Source organism: Corapipo altera, unplaced genomic scaffold (assembly GCF_003945725.1).
Source record: "Corapipo altera isolate COAL_440 unplaced genomic scaffold, ASM394572v1 45, whole genome shotgun sequence".
In the NCBI taxonomy this organism is placed as follows: Eukaryota; Metazoa; Chordata; class Aves; order Passeriformes; family Pipridae; genus Corapipo; species Corapipo altera.
In genome coordinates, this window is record NW_020884877.1 from 21,239,209 (window position 1) to 21,256,370 (window position 17,162).

The following is a 17,162-nucleotide window of genomic DNA, read 5'->3' on the forward strand; positions in this document are numbered from 1 at the left end:
ACTCTGTCAGGGTGCAATTCTAATACTTCATCCTTTGTGATGGGGGCTGACAAGTTCAAAAGCATTAACGGAACCAATGTCATTGTTATGGGTGTGTGCCAAGAAGATTTGCCTCAAAAGCCTTGGGGAAGTAAACATTTGTCTAGCACCACCTTGAGGGGCAAAGGAGACTTCCATGAGATGTACCAATTCAGGGGAAAAGAAACCAGTTTTCTACTTACAGGGAAACTGTGCTCTTTAGCACAAGTTATCCCAACTGCAATACCTTCTAAGCACTTCTCTTTATAGACTTCAGAGGAGCTAGTAAGGGGAACCACACCAGATCTTGCCTGTTTGTGTACATACAGAGTACAAGGACTCCTGGAAATGGAATTTTCTTCTCTATGACTAACACTGCAAAGCAGTTTGTCCCACTGCATGTAAGTGCATGAGATTAATCAACCCATGCCTTCAGACTGCAGGCAACATTGCAGTCCTTGCTGCTGTTATTCCAAGGGGTCCATCTGCAGTAAGAGCAGCAGGCCTTGCTCAGCCCAAAGGGAGCATCTGTGCCGTATGATGAAGGGCTCCAAATCCAGTGCTTCTGGACTGAAGTATAATGATTTTCTGGCACATTTTCCTAATATCTATGGCAACTCTTGAGCTGCAATATCACTTGAGTCCACATTCCTGTGTCTATTCTCTGAACAGGATGCCAACCACAGCAAAAAACCAACTCAGCTTCAGGACTGAAGCTAGTATTTCTAGTCACAAAATCTGGCATTCCAGCCAGTTGCTGAATGGGAAGTCCCAGAGCTCCTCAACAGTGTGGCCAAATCCTCAGCGTCTGCATATTTGTTTTCCTACCCATTTCATTTATTTTTAAATGAGTGACTGACTGAGTTTTCCCCAGGCTATGCCTTCCATTGTTTGCCCCCACACAGACAGACCCACACGCCCATTATTACACTGACACGTAGAAAGAGAAAACACAGAGCAGAAAGTATTGGTACTTAGCAAAATTCACAGTCAGATTCTAATGTATTTTGAGATTACCACAGCTATGAAGTAATATATTTTGGTTTTGAGCAACAGAGGTACAAAGAGCTGGGCACAATGAAACTTTTGTTTTAAAAAACAGTGAGGAACTTGGACTTTGTAGTCCTAAGTTTATCACCTCCCTCCAGACTTGCTTCAGATCAACAGTGCCTGTCCTTCAGTTTCCTTACTCTGACAGGGTCACAGCAAAAATGCTGATGAAATAAGTTCAAGAGCATCCCATTGAACACTTTGCCAGCTTCCAGCCATCTGTGGCTTACGGATTCATGTACGCCTTGCTGGCTTTTTCCTTTACATTTGACCTCTACAGCATCTAACGACATCCAATTTGATGTAGTGTAAGATTTGAATTTGTGAGAAACAGCAAATTCTTGTTTATTATTCACCTCCTTCATGCTGCTCCTCATCACAAAATTCTGCCTAGCTTTTTCTTCTCCAGGCTGAAGAGTCTAAGCCTATTTAATCACTCCTTGTAGAGAACAGTTTGTGGCACACAAAAGAATAGAGTGTCAGTTTTAGAAACAGCCATGAGGCCTGAAAGACAGACTTATAGACTACGTAGTCAGAGCTGCATACAGAGCCTCCTCTGAGTGGCTCAGAGAGGATGCATTTCTCGGAAAGGGCTGGTCAGGCCAAGGCTGAAGTCAGTGAATACATCCAACTGGATTTCAATTTCATCTTTGAGCAACTGAAAGAGAAGTTGTGAAGGGATCAACACACAGCTGTTGGCTCGATTAACTAAGTAGGAGATGTTTCTATAGTTATCCATTGCCTCAGTCCCTGCCTTCTTCAAGCAGCTTACAAACTTCTCACCCTCATTTTCAGTACATCTGAAAGAGAGGCAGACACCTGAACTCCAAGAAGTCATAGGATCTCATGAAAACAGAGGACCAAGCAGAAGGGAATCAAGTTACTTTTCATCAAAGAAAAATCCCTGCTTGAGCTTAACCACCAATTAATCACAGGCATCACAGAATTTGCAAAGAAGATAACCCCAAAAAACCCCAGGGCAATAAATTCTGCAATCCCATAGCTTCATCCTGCAGTTGTAAAAATGAATCAAGCAAGTTAGGGAAGTGACATATTAGCAAGAAGTGTTGCTCCTTTCCCCTTCATATATATATCTCAGGTTATAAAAAAAGCCACCAAACCCTACCATGGGCTACACAGTCCCTACTGCCCACTGCAGCACTCACTGCCTTAGAGTGTCTGAGAGATATATGTACTAAATGAGCTTTCTCACAGGTGTGAGATATCGTGAGCTGAATACCTGAAAGATATTTCCCACTTGGTTTTGGGTTGGTTGTTTCATTGGTTTTTGTTTTTTGTTTTTTTTTTCTTGAGCAGTGTTATGGTTGTTGACACTTCAGAACCCCCAAAGCAAGAACAAGACACAGCTGTTTCAGCTGCTGGAGAAGCCTGAGCAAATGCAACAGAATTGCACAGAGCTGGAGGCAGCTTGGAAGATCACTCAGTCCATGCTCACACCCCAAGGTAGAATCACCCATACCCATGTTCATTATTTCTCACAGACTCATCCAACTTTTGTAAAGCCTTCCAGTGACAGAAACTTGACAGTCTCCTCAGGCAATCTGTGTCACGGCTGCTTTCCTACACATCTTGGTCAGAAAAGATGATTATTCCCTTCAGTGCTGCAACAGCCTTTGAGCACCTGAAGATCATTATTCTGCCTCCCCTCACCAATCTCTTCTGGTTGTTACCAAACAAGTTATATTTCTTCAAAAAGGAGTCTCTGCAGCATTGGAGGAAGATGTTGGAAAATTCTTTTAACTTTAGCACAATAGTGTTTGATCCCTATATCCACGGTTAATACTTAGTTTTGTACCATACAGTGCTTAGTAAAAATGTGGAGATTAATGTGGCTTTGTATTAACTTCCTAATAGCCAGCTATTGCTTCCTTATTTACCTATATCAGTGATTAATATGTACTAGCAGATGCCTTAGTTTTGAGAACAAGGATTGTGTATCTGAGCAAAGAATGATAAGAGAAATACATTAGGACCTGACCACATATTTGAGGTACTCTCAAGGTGAACAGATTAATTAGAAGATCTGGAACCATATCCAAATAAGTCCATAGCAATAATTAGCATATATGCATACATTCCAGAAATGCAATGAATATGTAATAGAAATGTAGTGAATGTGTATTAGTTTCATGGATATAACTTGGTCTGTTAGGTTGCTGGGTGTGCACGTTAGGTCAAATGACCCCCATGCACCCAGCACCGAATAAAGTAGTGTTGGCTTTCTAACCTAACAAACTGGTTGGAGAGTTTATTTCCTGGTTTTTGGCGACATGGTTAAAGAACTTAATCAATCTGTCTTTGCAAGGCATGTTTTCCAGTCCTATTTTATGTTTTTTTTTCATCAAGAGTGGGCCATTCAAGAGACAGTTTGGGTTCCGTATATCTTTATAGAGAACAGAAATTTAGAAGCATGACTGATAACCAAGGGCAGCTAAATGCCAAGTGGAAGCTCTAAATAAGGTTTACTTTACAGTGTTTGCTTATCTCCCTGCTGCTCCTCACTTGGACACATTAGCACACCTGTTTTTTTTACCAGCTGCTTTTTGGTTCAAAATTTGTCCAGCTGCCAGTTATATCAAATTTCAAAATGAAGGCTCTACATAGTAAGAGCCTAGTATTTTGGTATCAATGCTATGGTTCAGGGCTCCTGCTTAGGTCAGGGGAATGGCATCAAGCATGTTTTCCTCTAAGCTAACAGGATAAAACACTGCATGAAAAAAATAGCAAATGATCTGAGTTTCTGGCCTATCAAAGCACTGAATAAACCTCAGGTTAGAGAATTATTATTAGCACTAGAGAAACTAAGACATTTGTTATCATTCTCCTGAAGAAACAGGTTTGAGAAGGCTCAAGAAGATTCAACTCTCCTTTCTGCCCCATGCACACACATTAGCCATAGAAGGGAAGCACTGTCATCTCCAGGGACAGCAGCCTTGTGCCTTTCATCAGTGTTAAAAAGACTGAAAGAAGAGATCTATGCCAGGCATACTGCAGCCGGCTGCTGCACTAGATGCAGCTGTGATTTCTTACCCTGCTGAGTGAGAAGTTTCTGTAACCACATCCCTAACCCATTTTCAGGAGGCTGCTTGACAGGGTCAAGAAATCTTTGCAAACACCATAAAATACTGAAGAGGGAAATGCATTTTTCCATTAGGAAAAAGACATTCTCTTGTATGCTGTTTTGTCTTTTTCTTCTCTAAACCAGAAGTACTTATGAAAGTCTTTCCATATTGTATTTGTAAAGGCTTAACACACGACCTGCAGGTGAAGGACAGGGAGCCTGGCCATACACTTAAACCTAGAGGCATAGTGGAGATCAAGAGAATGGAGTGAATCCTTTCTGACTTACTGCATCTATGAGAAGCAAATGAATTTTTATGCTGCTTACTACCTTCCCATCCCTTGACACTGACATCTGCTCTTTAAGGCGTTAAGGGCCAAAGACCAAAAACATTATTCCTTTCTTATTAGACTTTCCTTCTGCTCAGATTTTCTCCTGGAAACTTTAGGTTTAATATGTCTCTCCCAGAAGATGCCTTATTTCCCAAAAAACACAGTTCAAAACACCAAGAGTGAGAGATGAATGGTCCCTATAGCCATGGACTTAAATCTATATCACTCTGAACTGAAAATAAATTCAAAGAGAGTCTGCATTTTTTTGTTTAGGCCCATATGAGATGGCTTTTGGTCAGAGATGGTCAGAAAGACTGCATCAATGCTGAAAGATATCTCCTTTCCTCACCAACAAAAGGTCTCTGAGTTCAAGGACTTCATGGCACCTTCATTTCCAGACATCTCTGCCTTGTTACTTTCTGCTCTGTACCATGCCTTAGAGGGGAAATGCCAGCATGCTGTAAGAAATTGTATTTTGTGACTTTTTAATTCAGTGTGAAGCAAACAAGCCCTGATGTGCACCTGCCCTCTTAACAAAGCAGAAACCCTGAAAAGGCAAAACAAAAGAGATGGATAAAATGAAATCTATTTCCTTTTAAAGATGGAGCAGACCTCTATGGCTTAGCACAATATTGTCTCAATTTTTCTTTATCTCTCACTGGAATGGGGATAAATGCACCACAGTCAGCTATGATCTCTAACACTTTATAACAGGAGCAGTGTAAGCATCACACTTTTCAATATCCTTAGAAAAGACTGAGCACTCTTGTGGTGGAGGGAAACAGTTTTCCCCCTGCAGTTATAAAATGGTAAAACCCCAGGGGGTGGTGACCCTTGAAGTTTTGAAGTTTTAGCCAATGAGCACTTCTGCAAAATATAAACATATCAAAACCAGAACAGAAGAGAAGGTAGTTGTAGTTTGGTGTTAGAAGGTAGCCATGTTTTGAAAGCCACGAGCAGAAGGGGCAAGAGCCCCTCTGGGGACCCACGGCCCCCCAGCCTCTGGCTGGGGTCATAGAAACTCAGAAACAGTGTTAAACTGAACTTAGCTCTGTGACTGAGAGGCTGGAAATTTTTCTCCCATTCACTGTGAGCAGCAGAAGTGGCAGCAGCGTCCAGAGATTGTGGCTAAGAGCCAAGAGATAACTGAAGGAACAGTAAACAGCATGCAGCCAAGGAAGACTCAGAGTTGCTCGAGCCGAGATAGAGAGCCGGCAGCAGAGAGAGAGAACTGAGTTCTACAGAGGAAGTTGGGGTAAGAACTGAAACTAAAACCCCAAACTCCTTTTGTGACCTTTCCTAAGTGGAAAGGATGGACTCCTACTGAATGGAAGTCCTAAAACTGCAGCAGCACTGCATAGAGGAGCTAAAAAGCTCAGAGAAAGAATGCAGAGGGGGGTGACCTTAGCCCGCCTGCTGCTTGAGGCAGAGCACAGGAGCTCTGCAAAGGGGCTTGAATCCCCTGAGGATAAGGACCGTCACGAAGACCCCTGAGCTTCGTGATATGACGTAGTGAAGTGACCCTTGTCCTGGTGAACACATCCTATGGAAGAAGACCCTTGCTTGAAACTAGTGGCTGAGGGGGCTTGGATACCCCCTTGTGTGTACTGGCAGAGATCCAGCTGCTGCGCAGAAGAAGAGAACCTGCTGCCTTGGAGACATTGCTGCTCTGAAGAAGGATCTTTCCTTCTTCCCTCCTGGACTTTTATTTGGAGGGGAGAAGAGATTTGATCCATTGTAAATACTTATGTCATGGTAGAGATAATTAAGATTGTATATAATGTATTGTAGTATTTATTTGTACCGTCATTGTAATATATTCCCTTTTCCCCCATTTTGAGTCATGTGGTTGTCTGGAAAACTCATATCGCACCAGGTTGAGATGTAGGAGGGGGTTTGGACTAGGGAATTGGATTTTTGGGGTTCTCAAACCATGACACACTCTCTACTTGGTTGTATTTGCACAATCACACAAATATACATACTAAGAAAAAAAGAAAAAAATCTAGTTAACAGGATTAGTAGTAGGTAGGCAGTGGGGATAATGCCAAGAATCCTATACACACAATGCGACAAGAAAAATTGCTTCATTCTACAGATTCTAGTTTCTGTTCCATAAGGTATTGGGAACATTGGTTTTGCAGGAGCAGCTTTGTCTTGAAGGAGGTGAAGAAGGGAATACTTTGCAGGGCTTGTGAAGCAGACACAGCTCTGACTTGAATAGACTCGGGATGTCTCTCCTTGCACGGGATGTATAACCTAAGGACAATGTCTAGGTACCATACAAGACGATTGCAAGTCAGAAATGCAACAACTTGATATGCAACAGTGGAGACATTAGTGATGCTGGCATTGACGTGAGGACTAGAAAAAAGAAGTCTCTTAATAGGAGGTGGTGCTAATGGGGCTTCTTCCATCATCTGGACAGCCCATACTGCTGTGTTCAACTCAAGACTGTACAATGTCTTAATGTCCTACTGAAAGCACAGAATATGCAAGGTTTTCTGTTATCTGCTGATCTCAGCTCTCACAGATATGTCCTGAACTGCCCATTCATCCAGGACCAGAACAACTACAGGGTGGACTCGTTCACAGGATTGCTGAGGCTGCAGGAAGCCTCCCAATGTCTCTAGCAAAAGCTGCCTGCTTAAAGCAGGTTCAACAAGATGGTTAAGGTCACTTGTATCTCCAAAAGCATCTTCTCTTGGCACTGTCTCCCCAGCCACCAAATGGAAAGAAGGCTAAACTCTGTATATGTTTATGAACAGCCCTATTTTTTGTGCGTACTCTCTGATGTCCCGAGTAGTGTCAGGGGCATTTATTTCCAAATAAATAGTTACTGACGAATAGAAATAACAAATACAGGGAGACAGAAGGCAATAATGCCAAGTTCACCTGAGCACACATATTGTTCAAATGCTAGAGATGAGTGATAGTGAGACATTAAAGCTCAGTCCTTTAGATGAAGGTTCATCACTTTATACAGAGAGTCCCAGGGTGTGTATGTGTGGTGTGTGTATAATATACTTGCACAACTGGATTCTCTCTCCAAAACATACTGTGGGCATCAATAGTCATCCCAGTTTGTCATTTTTCAAAATAAAGTCGTTAATTCTCTTTTTAAGAGCAGGCACAAGTTGCAGTAAGCTGCCTAACCATTGCTTTCAGAGCCCAAGTTTGAATGAGCTTGGTCTACAAGACTGTAACAAATAAACTGCTTTCTAAATAGAGGGTATTCGTCAAAAGAGGTTTTTTGCTTAGATAACGAGGACAAATGTCCCATTTACATGGTAATTAAGTTACACGATTCCCACATGCGCTAAAATTACAAAAATGTGTGCTTTGCAGTGCACACAGCAATAAATCTTATAATTAAGAAAGGCAAGATCACATTTCTTGGAGAAGAGATTTTTACAGATTTTTAATACTCCTTATACAGAGAGAACAAGCAGCTGGATCCTACACAGCTGGAGCCAGATCCCAGCTTTCCTATAGTCCAAAGCCTCTGTGATACAGAGCACTAGTTTAACTACAGTGACTAGTTGAATTACAGTTACTGAAAGTGTCGGGCATTTTGTGCATTGAACCAATTTGAAGAATATTTGAAAACTACTCAAGAGTACACTGTCCAGTCTACAGACTAGACATCAATGGAGTCTTTAGATAGAATCATAGAATCCTTAAGGTTGGAAAACACCTCCAAGATCATTGAGTCCAACTGTTAACGCAGCCCTGCCATGTTCACCACTAAAGTGTCACATCCACATGTTTTTTGAACCATTCTAGGGATGGTGATTCCACTACTTTCCTGAAGAGTCTATTCCAGTGCTTGACAACCCTTTCAGTGAAGAACTTTTACACAGCCACTCCTTATATGATTCTCTCTATAGACCCTTCCCCAGATCCACTGCCCGTCTCTGGACATGCTCCAGCACCTCACTGTTGTTTTTATAGCGAGGGGCACAAAAGAACACAGGATTTGACAGTGTAGCCTCACCAGTGCAGAGTACAGGGGAAGAATCACCTCCCTAGTCCTTCTGGACACACTATTTCTGATACAGGCCAGGATGCCTTTGGCCTTTATGGCCACCTGGGTGCACACTGGCTTCTGTTTAGCCACCGTCAAAACAGCACCCTCACGTCCTTTTTTTGCTGGTCATCTTTCCAGCCACTCTGCCCCAATCCTGGAGTATTGTATGGGGTTGTTATGACCTGAGTGCAGGACCTGGCACAATTGCATTTCAATCTGTTATCTCAAACTTTGCACCTATACTTTGTTACAACTGATTATGCCATAATATAAGCTTGCAGAACCTACAATTTTCAAAAATGACTAGGGGGAACACGCTCCACAAATACTTTCATGTTCAGTCTTTCCCCAGCTCATCCCCTGGCTTAGGATCAATTTCCTTATTTATTTTCTTTGAACTGAACAACTTAACTTCATGAAATCAATTCTGTAAATTTAACTTCTCTCAAGATTGTGTCCCAGATGTGTAAAAAGTATAACATGATTTGGACCACAAAGACCCCAAACATATATCCTTTCTTCTTCCCAGCAAAAGCACAGTTATTGGAGTTTTCAGACAAGGAGGGAGCACTGGCCGTTTCACTGAGTGAGAAAGTTTCAGTCTCCACGGTGCCAGTGAGGCTCACGCCTTTCCATGATGAGGAGTATTTCTGAAGTTCAACCCAACACTTTCCCACACTACAGGCTTCTCTCTTCCCCTTCAAGGCACCTCCACTGATACAGCAAATCCATCTATAAGACAATAATTTTTGCCAATTGTAAATAATTTTTTTTTCCTTTTTTAAAATCTACCTTGGTTTTGTGATCATATCTACTCTATGATCTAGTATATCATATCTACTAGATCATAACTACTAGAGATCATGTCTTGTATAGATCTATCTGGATCATATGGTATGGACACACAGATTTAAAGCTGCCCAGAGAAAAGCATTTGAAGAAAAAGTTTAAATCTTTACTAGATTACATATAACTTTTTTTTTGTGTGCGTGATATTCCACAATAATGGTGGTGTTAATGTAAAGCACCACCATTCTTATTATATTTGGATTCTTGTCCTAAATAATTTTATGGTGCGATCAGAGATTGATGCTTGTCATCCTTGGTACACCAAAAATAAGGAACATAATTTCAGTAGAACCACAGAGCTACACTGTAGCCTGCACTTGGTGACAGTGAAGGCATTGGGGACATCCCACACCTGCACCTCTGCAGCACGCCAGAAGAATTCCCTTTTGTTTCAACATACAAACACACCAATTGGTTTTGAATGGTCTACTTGATTTTAAAAAATCTGTTTTTCCAAGGAAACAACAAAATTATTCCTCTTAAGTCTCAGGAAAAATGACATTTTAATTCCTTTTATTAAATCAGCTTTATCTTATGAATTTCATCTACCACTTCAGGCATACCGAGTGTGAAATTCACGTTCCCCTGAATTCAGTAACCATTAAACCTGGAAAGAGGTTTGATCAGCAAATCGAGTACTTTCTCCATACAAATTAACAAACATGAACACACAAATATGAGCATAAAGGCCTCAGATCACAGAGGTTTTGCCCACTTATCAAAAAACTGCAGCTCCAGCAGGCTGTTCCCTCCTACAGTAAGGAATAATGGAGACTGGCCTTTGGCTCCAACTCTCTTAGCAACATATCTGAAAAAAATACATTAAATGCTTACAGTCTTAATGCATTTCCAAAATATCCTTACTACTCCCTTAACTATCTGAAGTACATTAAATTTCCAGCAGTTCCATTTCCATTTTTCAGAACTTAGCCAGATTAAAAAAAACCAAAACAAAACAGAACCTATTATTCCACATACTAACTTCAAAGCATACATTTGCAGAAATAATTCAGAAATATTTAGACACTAAAAATCCCTAAGAAACAAAAGAAAAATTATAAAGTACTTTAAACAAATAACAGTTGCTCATTTCCTCTCTACTTTTACAAGAAAATCTGTGGTTCCTCTCAGGTTTCAATTTAGAAGGGATTCAGATCACTAGTTAAACTCAAAGGTGTCTCTGGTAGATAGAGACATTTCATCATTATATTGTCTCACTGAAAGGGCAGTATTGCACATAAGGTGTACCATATCTTCATCACAAATGTGCTGTAATGGCTAACAAGAAAAATTGTAAATTATTTACTTAAGCAAAACCAACTAATATATTAAGGGGATGACATGTTCTGATAAATCAAGTAATTTTTCCTTCTCTTTCATTTCCTCCAAAACTTCAAAGCAATCTCATGTTGTTTATGCATAAAATTTAATCCTTTCACCAATCTGTAGTTTGATTGAATTTGCATACTCTATTTCCTACAAGTCAATGTGAAGAGAGCCTCCTGTAATTGAAACCATTTCCCCTCCAGTCCTCCTATCTTTGTTGTGGTATTTTCTATTAGTAGCTCTATTATGCCTAATGTCCGTAATGTTGGCAGATTAGAATTTTCACTTAATGCAACCTGTATCTATAAACCACTAGGATGAAAAAAGAACAAATACAAGAAAGAGGAAATAATAATTACCTGTCTTTGATGCCACACAGATCAATGTGTAAATCACTAAAATTCCCCAGGGAGCCTTGCTGAACTAAAATGAGGTCCTTGGGCTGGTTATCAATAAAGATGAGCCTCATACAGCCTTGAAAAGCAGTAATGGGATTTAAACACTGGGAATCAGTGAAATTGTCAGGGCACCCTGTGGGAAAAAGAGCAGAGGCAGAGAAGAATATTGGAATGTTCAACTATTTCTGCTGGGATTTCATAATGCAAGAACTCATAGGCTTATAATTCCAAATGTTTTTATTCCTTGTGCTACGCAACCTCCTGTGTTATAAATCCAGTTAGGGGATAAAAAATAGAGAGCAGCCAGCTACTGGAAATATCAGACTATGAGGTTTTCACAAGTGATAAGCAAAATCAAAATGTGATTTTTTTTCATCTTTAAACTCCACAGTTGATAGCAACTAACTCACACTGAAAAAGTTGTACAAATTATGAGCTAAATTCTGTTACTGAAGCAATGCACACAGTAAAAAGATGAAATCCTGTGGGCAGCAAGAAAGCCATTTGTATCTCTTCCTCAATATTTAGACAACTCTGAGATCCAAAGCCTCCTGTGCATCCTCACTTAGTGCTGTATCCAGAGGGTTCATCAAAATCAGACCCTCGCTACAGGAAGCACTACACAGAAATGTATTATATAAAAAGACAGTTAATGACACTACTGTTATCTAAATTAATACTTGCACTCCAAAAAGGAGAAAATAGTATTTTTCAAGACTGTTCTTTCCATTTTAAAAATTGAACTAAACCTATATTCATTTCCACGAGAGTACCATACCTAAATATCTCTGTAGATCTGAGCCATATGACATCTAAGTTCTGAAGTCTAGAGTCACTGAGCCTGATCAGAACTGTGATATCTACAGGAATATTGATAATACTAATAGTTCTAGGCCCTTTTAACAAAAAAAAAAACCCTAAACCAAACAAAAAAACCCCCAAACCCTAAATATCCCACTTGTGGTTAACAAAGTTTTGTACATTTTGCATGTTTTGCCAGCTAGATGTAGGTATCCATTGGCTACCACTACAAGTTATCCACTTTTACAGCTGTGCTAGCAGTTCTGCTTGTTCTCTCTCTGTCAGGCTTAACCAACACCCTTCAATCTGCCCACAGTGCTGTATACATTGCAGCTCAATTGGCTGTCCAAAATCAGTCATTCTGTTTGCTCTTAGCTGCAGAGTTCTCCCTGCACCTGGAGAGAACTCAATGGTGAGCACCTGAGGATCTGCATCACAAAAACCTGTCTGAAACAATCTACCTCCAAAATAGTAGCTGTTTCCAGAGTAGATCCTTGAGACAGTGGTTGCATGGCTGGCGGTGGCAGCGTTGTTATCCAGTGTCAGGGTAATGCGATGTCTTCTGGCATTGATGTTAACAGAATGCCAAAGCCCATCGTGGAGATTGGTGCCTGGCAAAAAACAAGTACAAAGAGTGAAAAAAGAGGTGCAAGAGACAACTGCGGTCTTCAAACCTCCTGTTGCTTCCAACAGGTGACCACAAATATGCAGTTGATCCAAAAAGAGGGAGAACTTTAAGTTGAAAAGAACTCATTACCTCTGGAAACAAACTGGCATAGAAGGGCCAAAGAAAGGGAAAGCTTTTAAGAGTATTTAAGTAGGTCATCTCCGTTTTCATCTAATCTGGTGCTACAGGGACTCATCAAGCTAGCCAGATCCTTCACCTTTGTGGTAGTACATTAGTATCATTTTGTGCACCTTTACGTCTATCTTCAGTCTGTTGATAAATGCTTATAGGTCCCAGGAGCGTGCAGAGATCTCTACTGAGCTTCTGGTACTGAACATGTGCTTGAAGTCACAGAGGATTAGATTCAGTGAGACAGTCATACCCCGCTCTCGGGCTCCATATGAAACCTGGCAGTCTCCAGTAGGTATTAGCAGGATTTTTGTTTCTTAAAACCCTTCAGCATCAATGCAGCACACACTACTATTAATGGATGCACTTTGCACCTTTCTACATTGGATTTCAACATGGATCTTCTGAGAGCTGTGATTGTTTCTCTGACCAGGAAAAGATAAATGAGAGATAACAACACGAGGTGGCCTCTTTCTCTTTTACACACTTGTGCGAAGTGGGATATGACCTCTCTGTTTCCTTATTCTGAAAATCAGTGTTCCACTGTGGCTCTTGAAACAGCACCACAAAGCTACAGAGAAACTCCACATCCACTACTCTGACAGCTGTAAAAATCACTGGGCAAGCTTCTGAGCTCACACACAGTGCTGCAGATCAAAAGTAACCTAATAACAGTTCAAAATATGCTACTGTCAGGCTGGAGTCACTGAGATCAGGTACAGACAACTAGTATTTACTCCCCTCCCTAACAGAATATTTTTGTTAATGTAGCTTTCAGAGAAAACAAACAAGCACTTAGCAAGACAAAGAACTGTGGGAACAGTTCAAAACACAATAAAAAAAAATGTGGGTGTTATGTGTATGAAAAGCCATTTCATTATGAATTCGAAAATGAGACTATTTCCTCAGTAATGGCTGTTAACACATGCACAATTGCCATAGAATTAGAGGCTGGTTTTACAGCAAAAATGTATGATTTTTCAACTAGAATGAGTCCACTTTGAAGTGAAATATGTTGCTGAAGTTTGAAACTGTGACAAAACAAAATAGGTCCCATTTGGGGCAAAAATAGGTTCATTCTTGAGCAAGCGTGAGTTTATTGTGAGTACCTGACATCTGTGGAACATGGCATTTGCACTTTCTGCATATTTTCCATGTGTAAGTAGCCAGTTTAGCCATGTTTTGGATAGTACCAAAGGCTGGGCTAAGGTTCATGATTTCAGAATTACAAAAAACATACACATCCAAACAAATATTGACATTCTCTCAGTTTTGTCAACAATTTAATTAGGACTGCAATAAAGGCTGGAACCTCAGTTTTCAATGTTCAATTGCAGCAAACTATGGCTGTGGCAATCTACATGAACAAGAATAGATGCAGGGCTGCCTCATTTTCTATAATAAAGGGGAACAAAACACACAGGGGAACAAAACAGAACAGCTCTGCTTTGACAACTCTGTCAGTTTTTATCTCTGCTTCTTTTAATAGATACAACTATTCTCTTTTAGTCTTTACAGGGGATATTTTAATATTAAATGTTTTAAAACATCTGCTCTCATATCTAATAACAGTTATTATTATAACAATTATATTTTATATACACTTAACAGTAGATATTATTATTATTATTGTTATTGTTATTATTATTATTAATTTCATCTGAGTTCCATCAGCCCACCTTTGGCAACTGGTATTCAAACAATGCAAAAAATTAATTTCCCACTCTTCCCCTCCAGCATGCCTACATAACAGTATGGGGATATGCAAAGGCCCTAGACTAGGAACATTTCTGTTTGGGATGCCAGCATGGTTTATGTAAGTCACACTGGCATGGCAGCAGGGCCACTCTGGTCCTGCCTTTGTTGTACATCTGAAATTGTTTCCCTGATGTCTCTGTAATCCAATGCAAAGGTGTTCTGGTAAGAGTTTACAAGCAGTTTCCCCACAATTTTAAATTAAAGAGTCATCCCACCAGTTCCACTGAAAAAAGCGACTTGCAAAGTGACTAAGGAAGTCCCTGAGGGAGTGTAAGGAAAGGAAGCCCATGCTCAGTCTCTCTTCTGACTGTAGCACAAAGGGAGAGTGTAAAGCTACAGTCAGAGGAAGAAAATCAGCTTCAAGGCTTCCTTAACTTGTGCTGGAGAAAAGTACAGTGGCTGAGCTGCCTCCCAGCTGACTATTGAAGACAGGAAACAGGAAGGTCTTCATGTGACCTGACTGAAGATAATTTAGCATGACTGCTTAAGAACACAGAGGCCGATCTAATTGTCAGACAGTTCGAGTCTAGAGATCTCAGGATGCCAATTTTCCATGCTTAGGTCAAGCTGTACCGAGTGGCTCTATCACTGGAAATCAAAAGAAAATTTAAAAAAGAAAGTAAGATTCAGTGTTTCCTTATTTCTTGATTCTTTCATCCTGTGGAGCTGAAACTCTGTGTTTTAGAGGGAGACAAACGAAAGTAAACCAAAAACAAGCACCTTCACTGATTTCCACTGGGTTCTCAGTCTCTTTTTGGATAAGTAATGTCAATCTCCCACCGTGGAGGTAAACCAGGAGAGGTCCTGAATTTTCAGACAACTCGGTGAACAGAAGTAAGCCATCTTTATTCCATGTTCGAAACTGGAAGCTGACTGACAAACCATCAATTTGAGGAGTGCCGGGTAGTAGCAAGTAGCTTCGACTGGTGCTCACAAAGGTAATGGGAACAATTTGTGGTTCTGAGCAAGAAAAGGTCACGTTCCCCTGCAAATCAAACATAATCAGTATGACTTTTTTTTTTTCAGTCATCTCAAAGCATTTTTATTTAAATAAGCTTACTGGATTTCTAATGGCCCTCGAGGCTGAAATAGGTATTGTTATTCAGACACAAATCTTGGGAAACCATTAGGAAATGTATCTGTCCATGCTGGGAAAACTCATCTAACTTCAAAATTTTACTTTCATCCTAAATGGGAAAGATTGAAAAATCAAACCAGTTCTTAGAAGGATCAAGATGTGTCTAAATGTCCCTTATCAACACCACGCCTTAGTTGATTACGTCAGTCATCCAGCCCTGAAATCAATGGTGCTATTTGCCCAGAAGAGCAGCACATTTACTCAAAGCAGTCAGCAGAATCTGTACCAGCATGTATCACTGCAGTTTGTGGAAGAAACAACTCCATTTTGCTCAGCCATTGTAGATTACCCAACCAGGTCATTCAAGACGTAATAAAACCTTAACAACATATAAAGCCAGGAGGCATCTAAGGAGCTATGTCTTTTAGAGCCACTCTAGGAGATTGTTGCAGCCACCTTGCTTTGAACTAGGCTGCTTTGTAAAATACTAACTGTAATCTGACAAAAACATTGGAGTGTAAGGCTTTCTCCATGATAACACTTCTCATCAGAGCCCATACCTCACTCTAGCAGGATAATTATAACCAACAGCACTTGATGGATGTGCAGGAAGTTGCACAGTGCTTGGTGAATTCCTCTCTGCCATCTCAGACAGCTGATGGAACTGTTCCCTATCACTTTCAAATGTCTTTCCATCCTGTATTTTAAAATGGAAAATAAAGTGTCAGAAATAGACTAAGTTATCACTGGATGAAAGAGCCCTTGATAGATATTTATCTATATAGAGTTATTTACATATTACCTGCCCTGTGAGGTTCAGAATGCTACATACATACCAGATTTAGCAATGGCAAAAGGAATCCATGAGCATATTATATTAGAATGAGTTTTCAGAGATAATCCAAAGTTTATCCAAACTCCACTGAACATCAGCTACGTAGGAAGTAGGACAGAAATTTGTTCTCAGCCTTTAAAGTTTCTACTACCTGGTGGGTTTTGCCTGCATAAGAGTTGCCACAAGCTTTTTTTTGCTATTGTTGTTGTTATATATCCACCTCAATATTCAATCAAAATCATGCCAAATTACAGAAAACAGTCAACTGTAGGATTATAAATAAATACAGTTAACCTTCTCTAGAGCTGTTTTAAGTTTAGACACTTTAAATGGCAATGACTATTTTCCTTTGGAATTTTAGACCTTTACAGTGCTTTCAGTACTTTACACAAAGTTGTAAGACATTTATTGATCATAGAATGGTTTGGGTTTGAAGGGACCTTAAAGTTCATCTCATTCCAATCCCCCTTCCACTAGACTAGGTTGCTCAAAGCCCCATCCAACCTGGCCTTGAACATTTCCAGGAATGGGTATCTACAAATTCTCTGTGAAAGTTTTTTCAGTATCTCATCGCCCTCACAGTAAAGAATTCAGATATGATTTTTGTCTCAAAGCTCTTTCCAGATTTTTACCTACCTGCAGAAAAAGCTATGCCTAGGCTGACTTAATGGTGCCAAAGAAGGCAAATGCTAAGATGAAAAAACATTTTGCAGTGCACAACAAACTTTCAGATGACCTTAAAACAAGCCAGTAAAGACTTTGTGTAGTTAATATGCTTCCAGCTGCTTGTAGCAGCACCATAACAAAGT

General features: G+C 40.2%; 1 protein-coding gene across 1 annotated transcript in view; it reads right to left on the reverse strand.

Annotated features, from left to right (window-relative positions):
• Nucleotides 1-17,162, reverse strand: part of CNTNAP5 (contactin associated protein like 5) — a 288,117-nt gene that overhangs the window by 119,685 nt on the left and 151,270 nt on the right. Inside the window, exons 8-10 of the mRNA XM_027636681.1 lie at nt 15,161-15,425; nt 12,348-12,497; nt 11,047-11,218 (exon numbers count right to left, since the gene is read on the reverse strand). Coding sequence (XP_027492482.1) covers nt 11,047-11,218; nt 12,348-12,497; nt 15,161-15,425 — 587 coding nt within the window. The remainder of the gene's footprint in view (nt 1-11,046; nt 11,219-12,347; nt 12,498-15,160; nt 15,426-17,162) is intronic.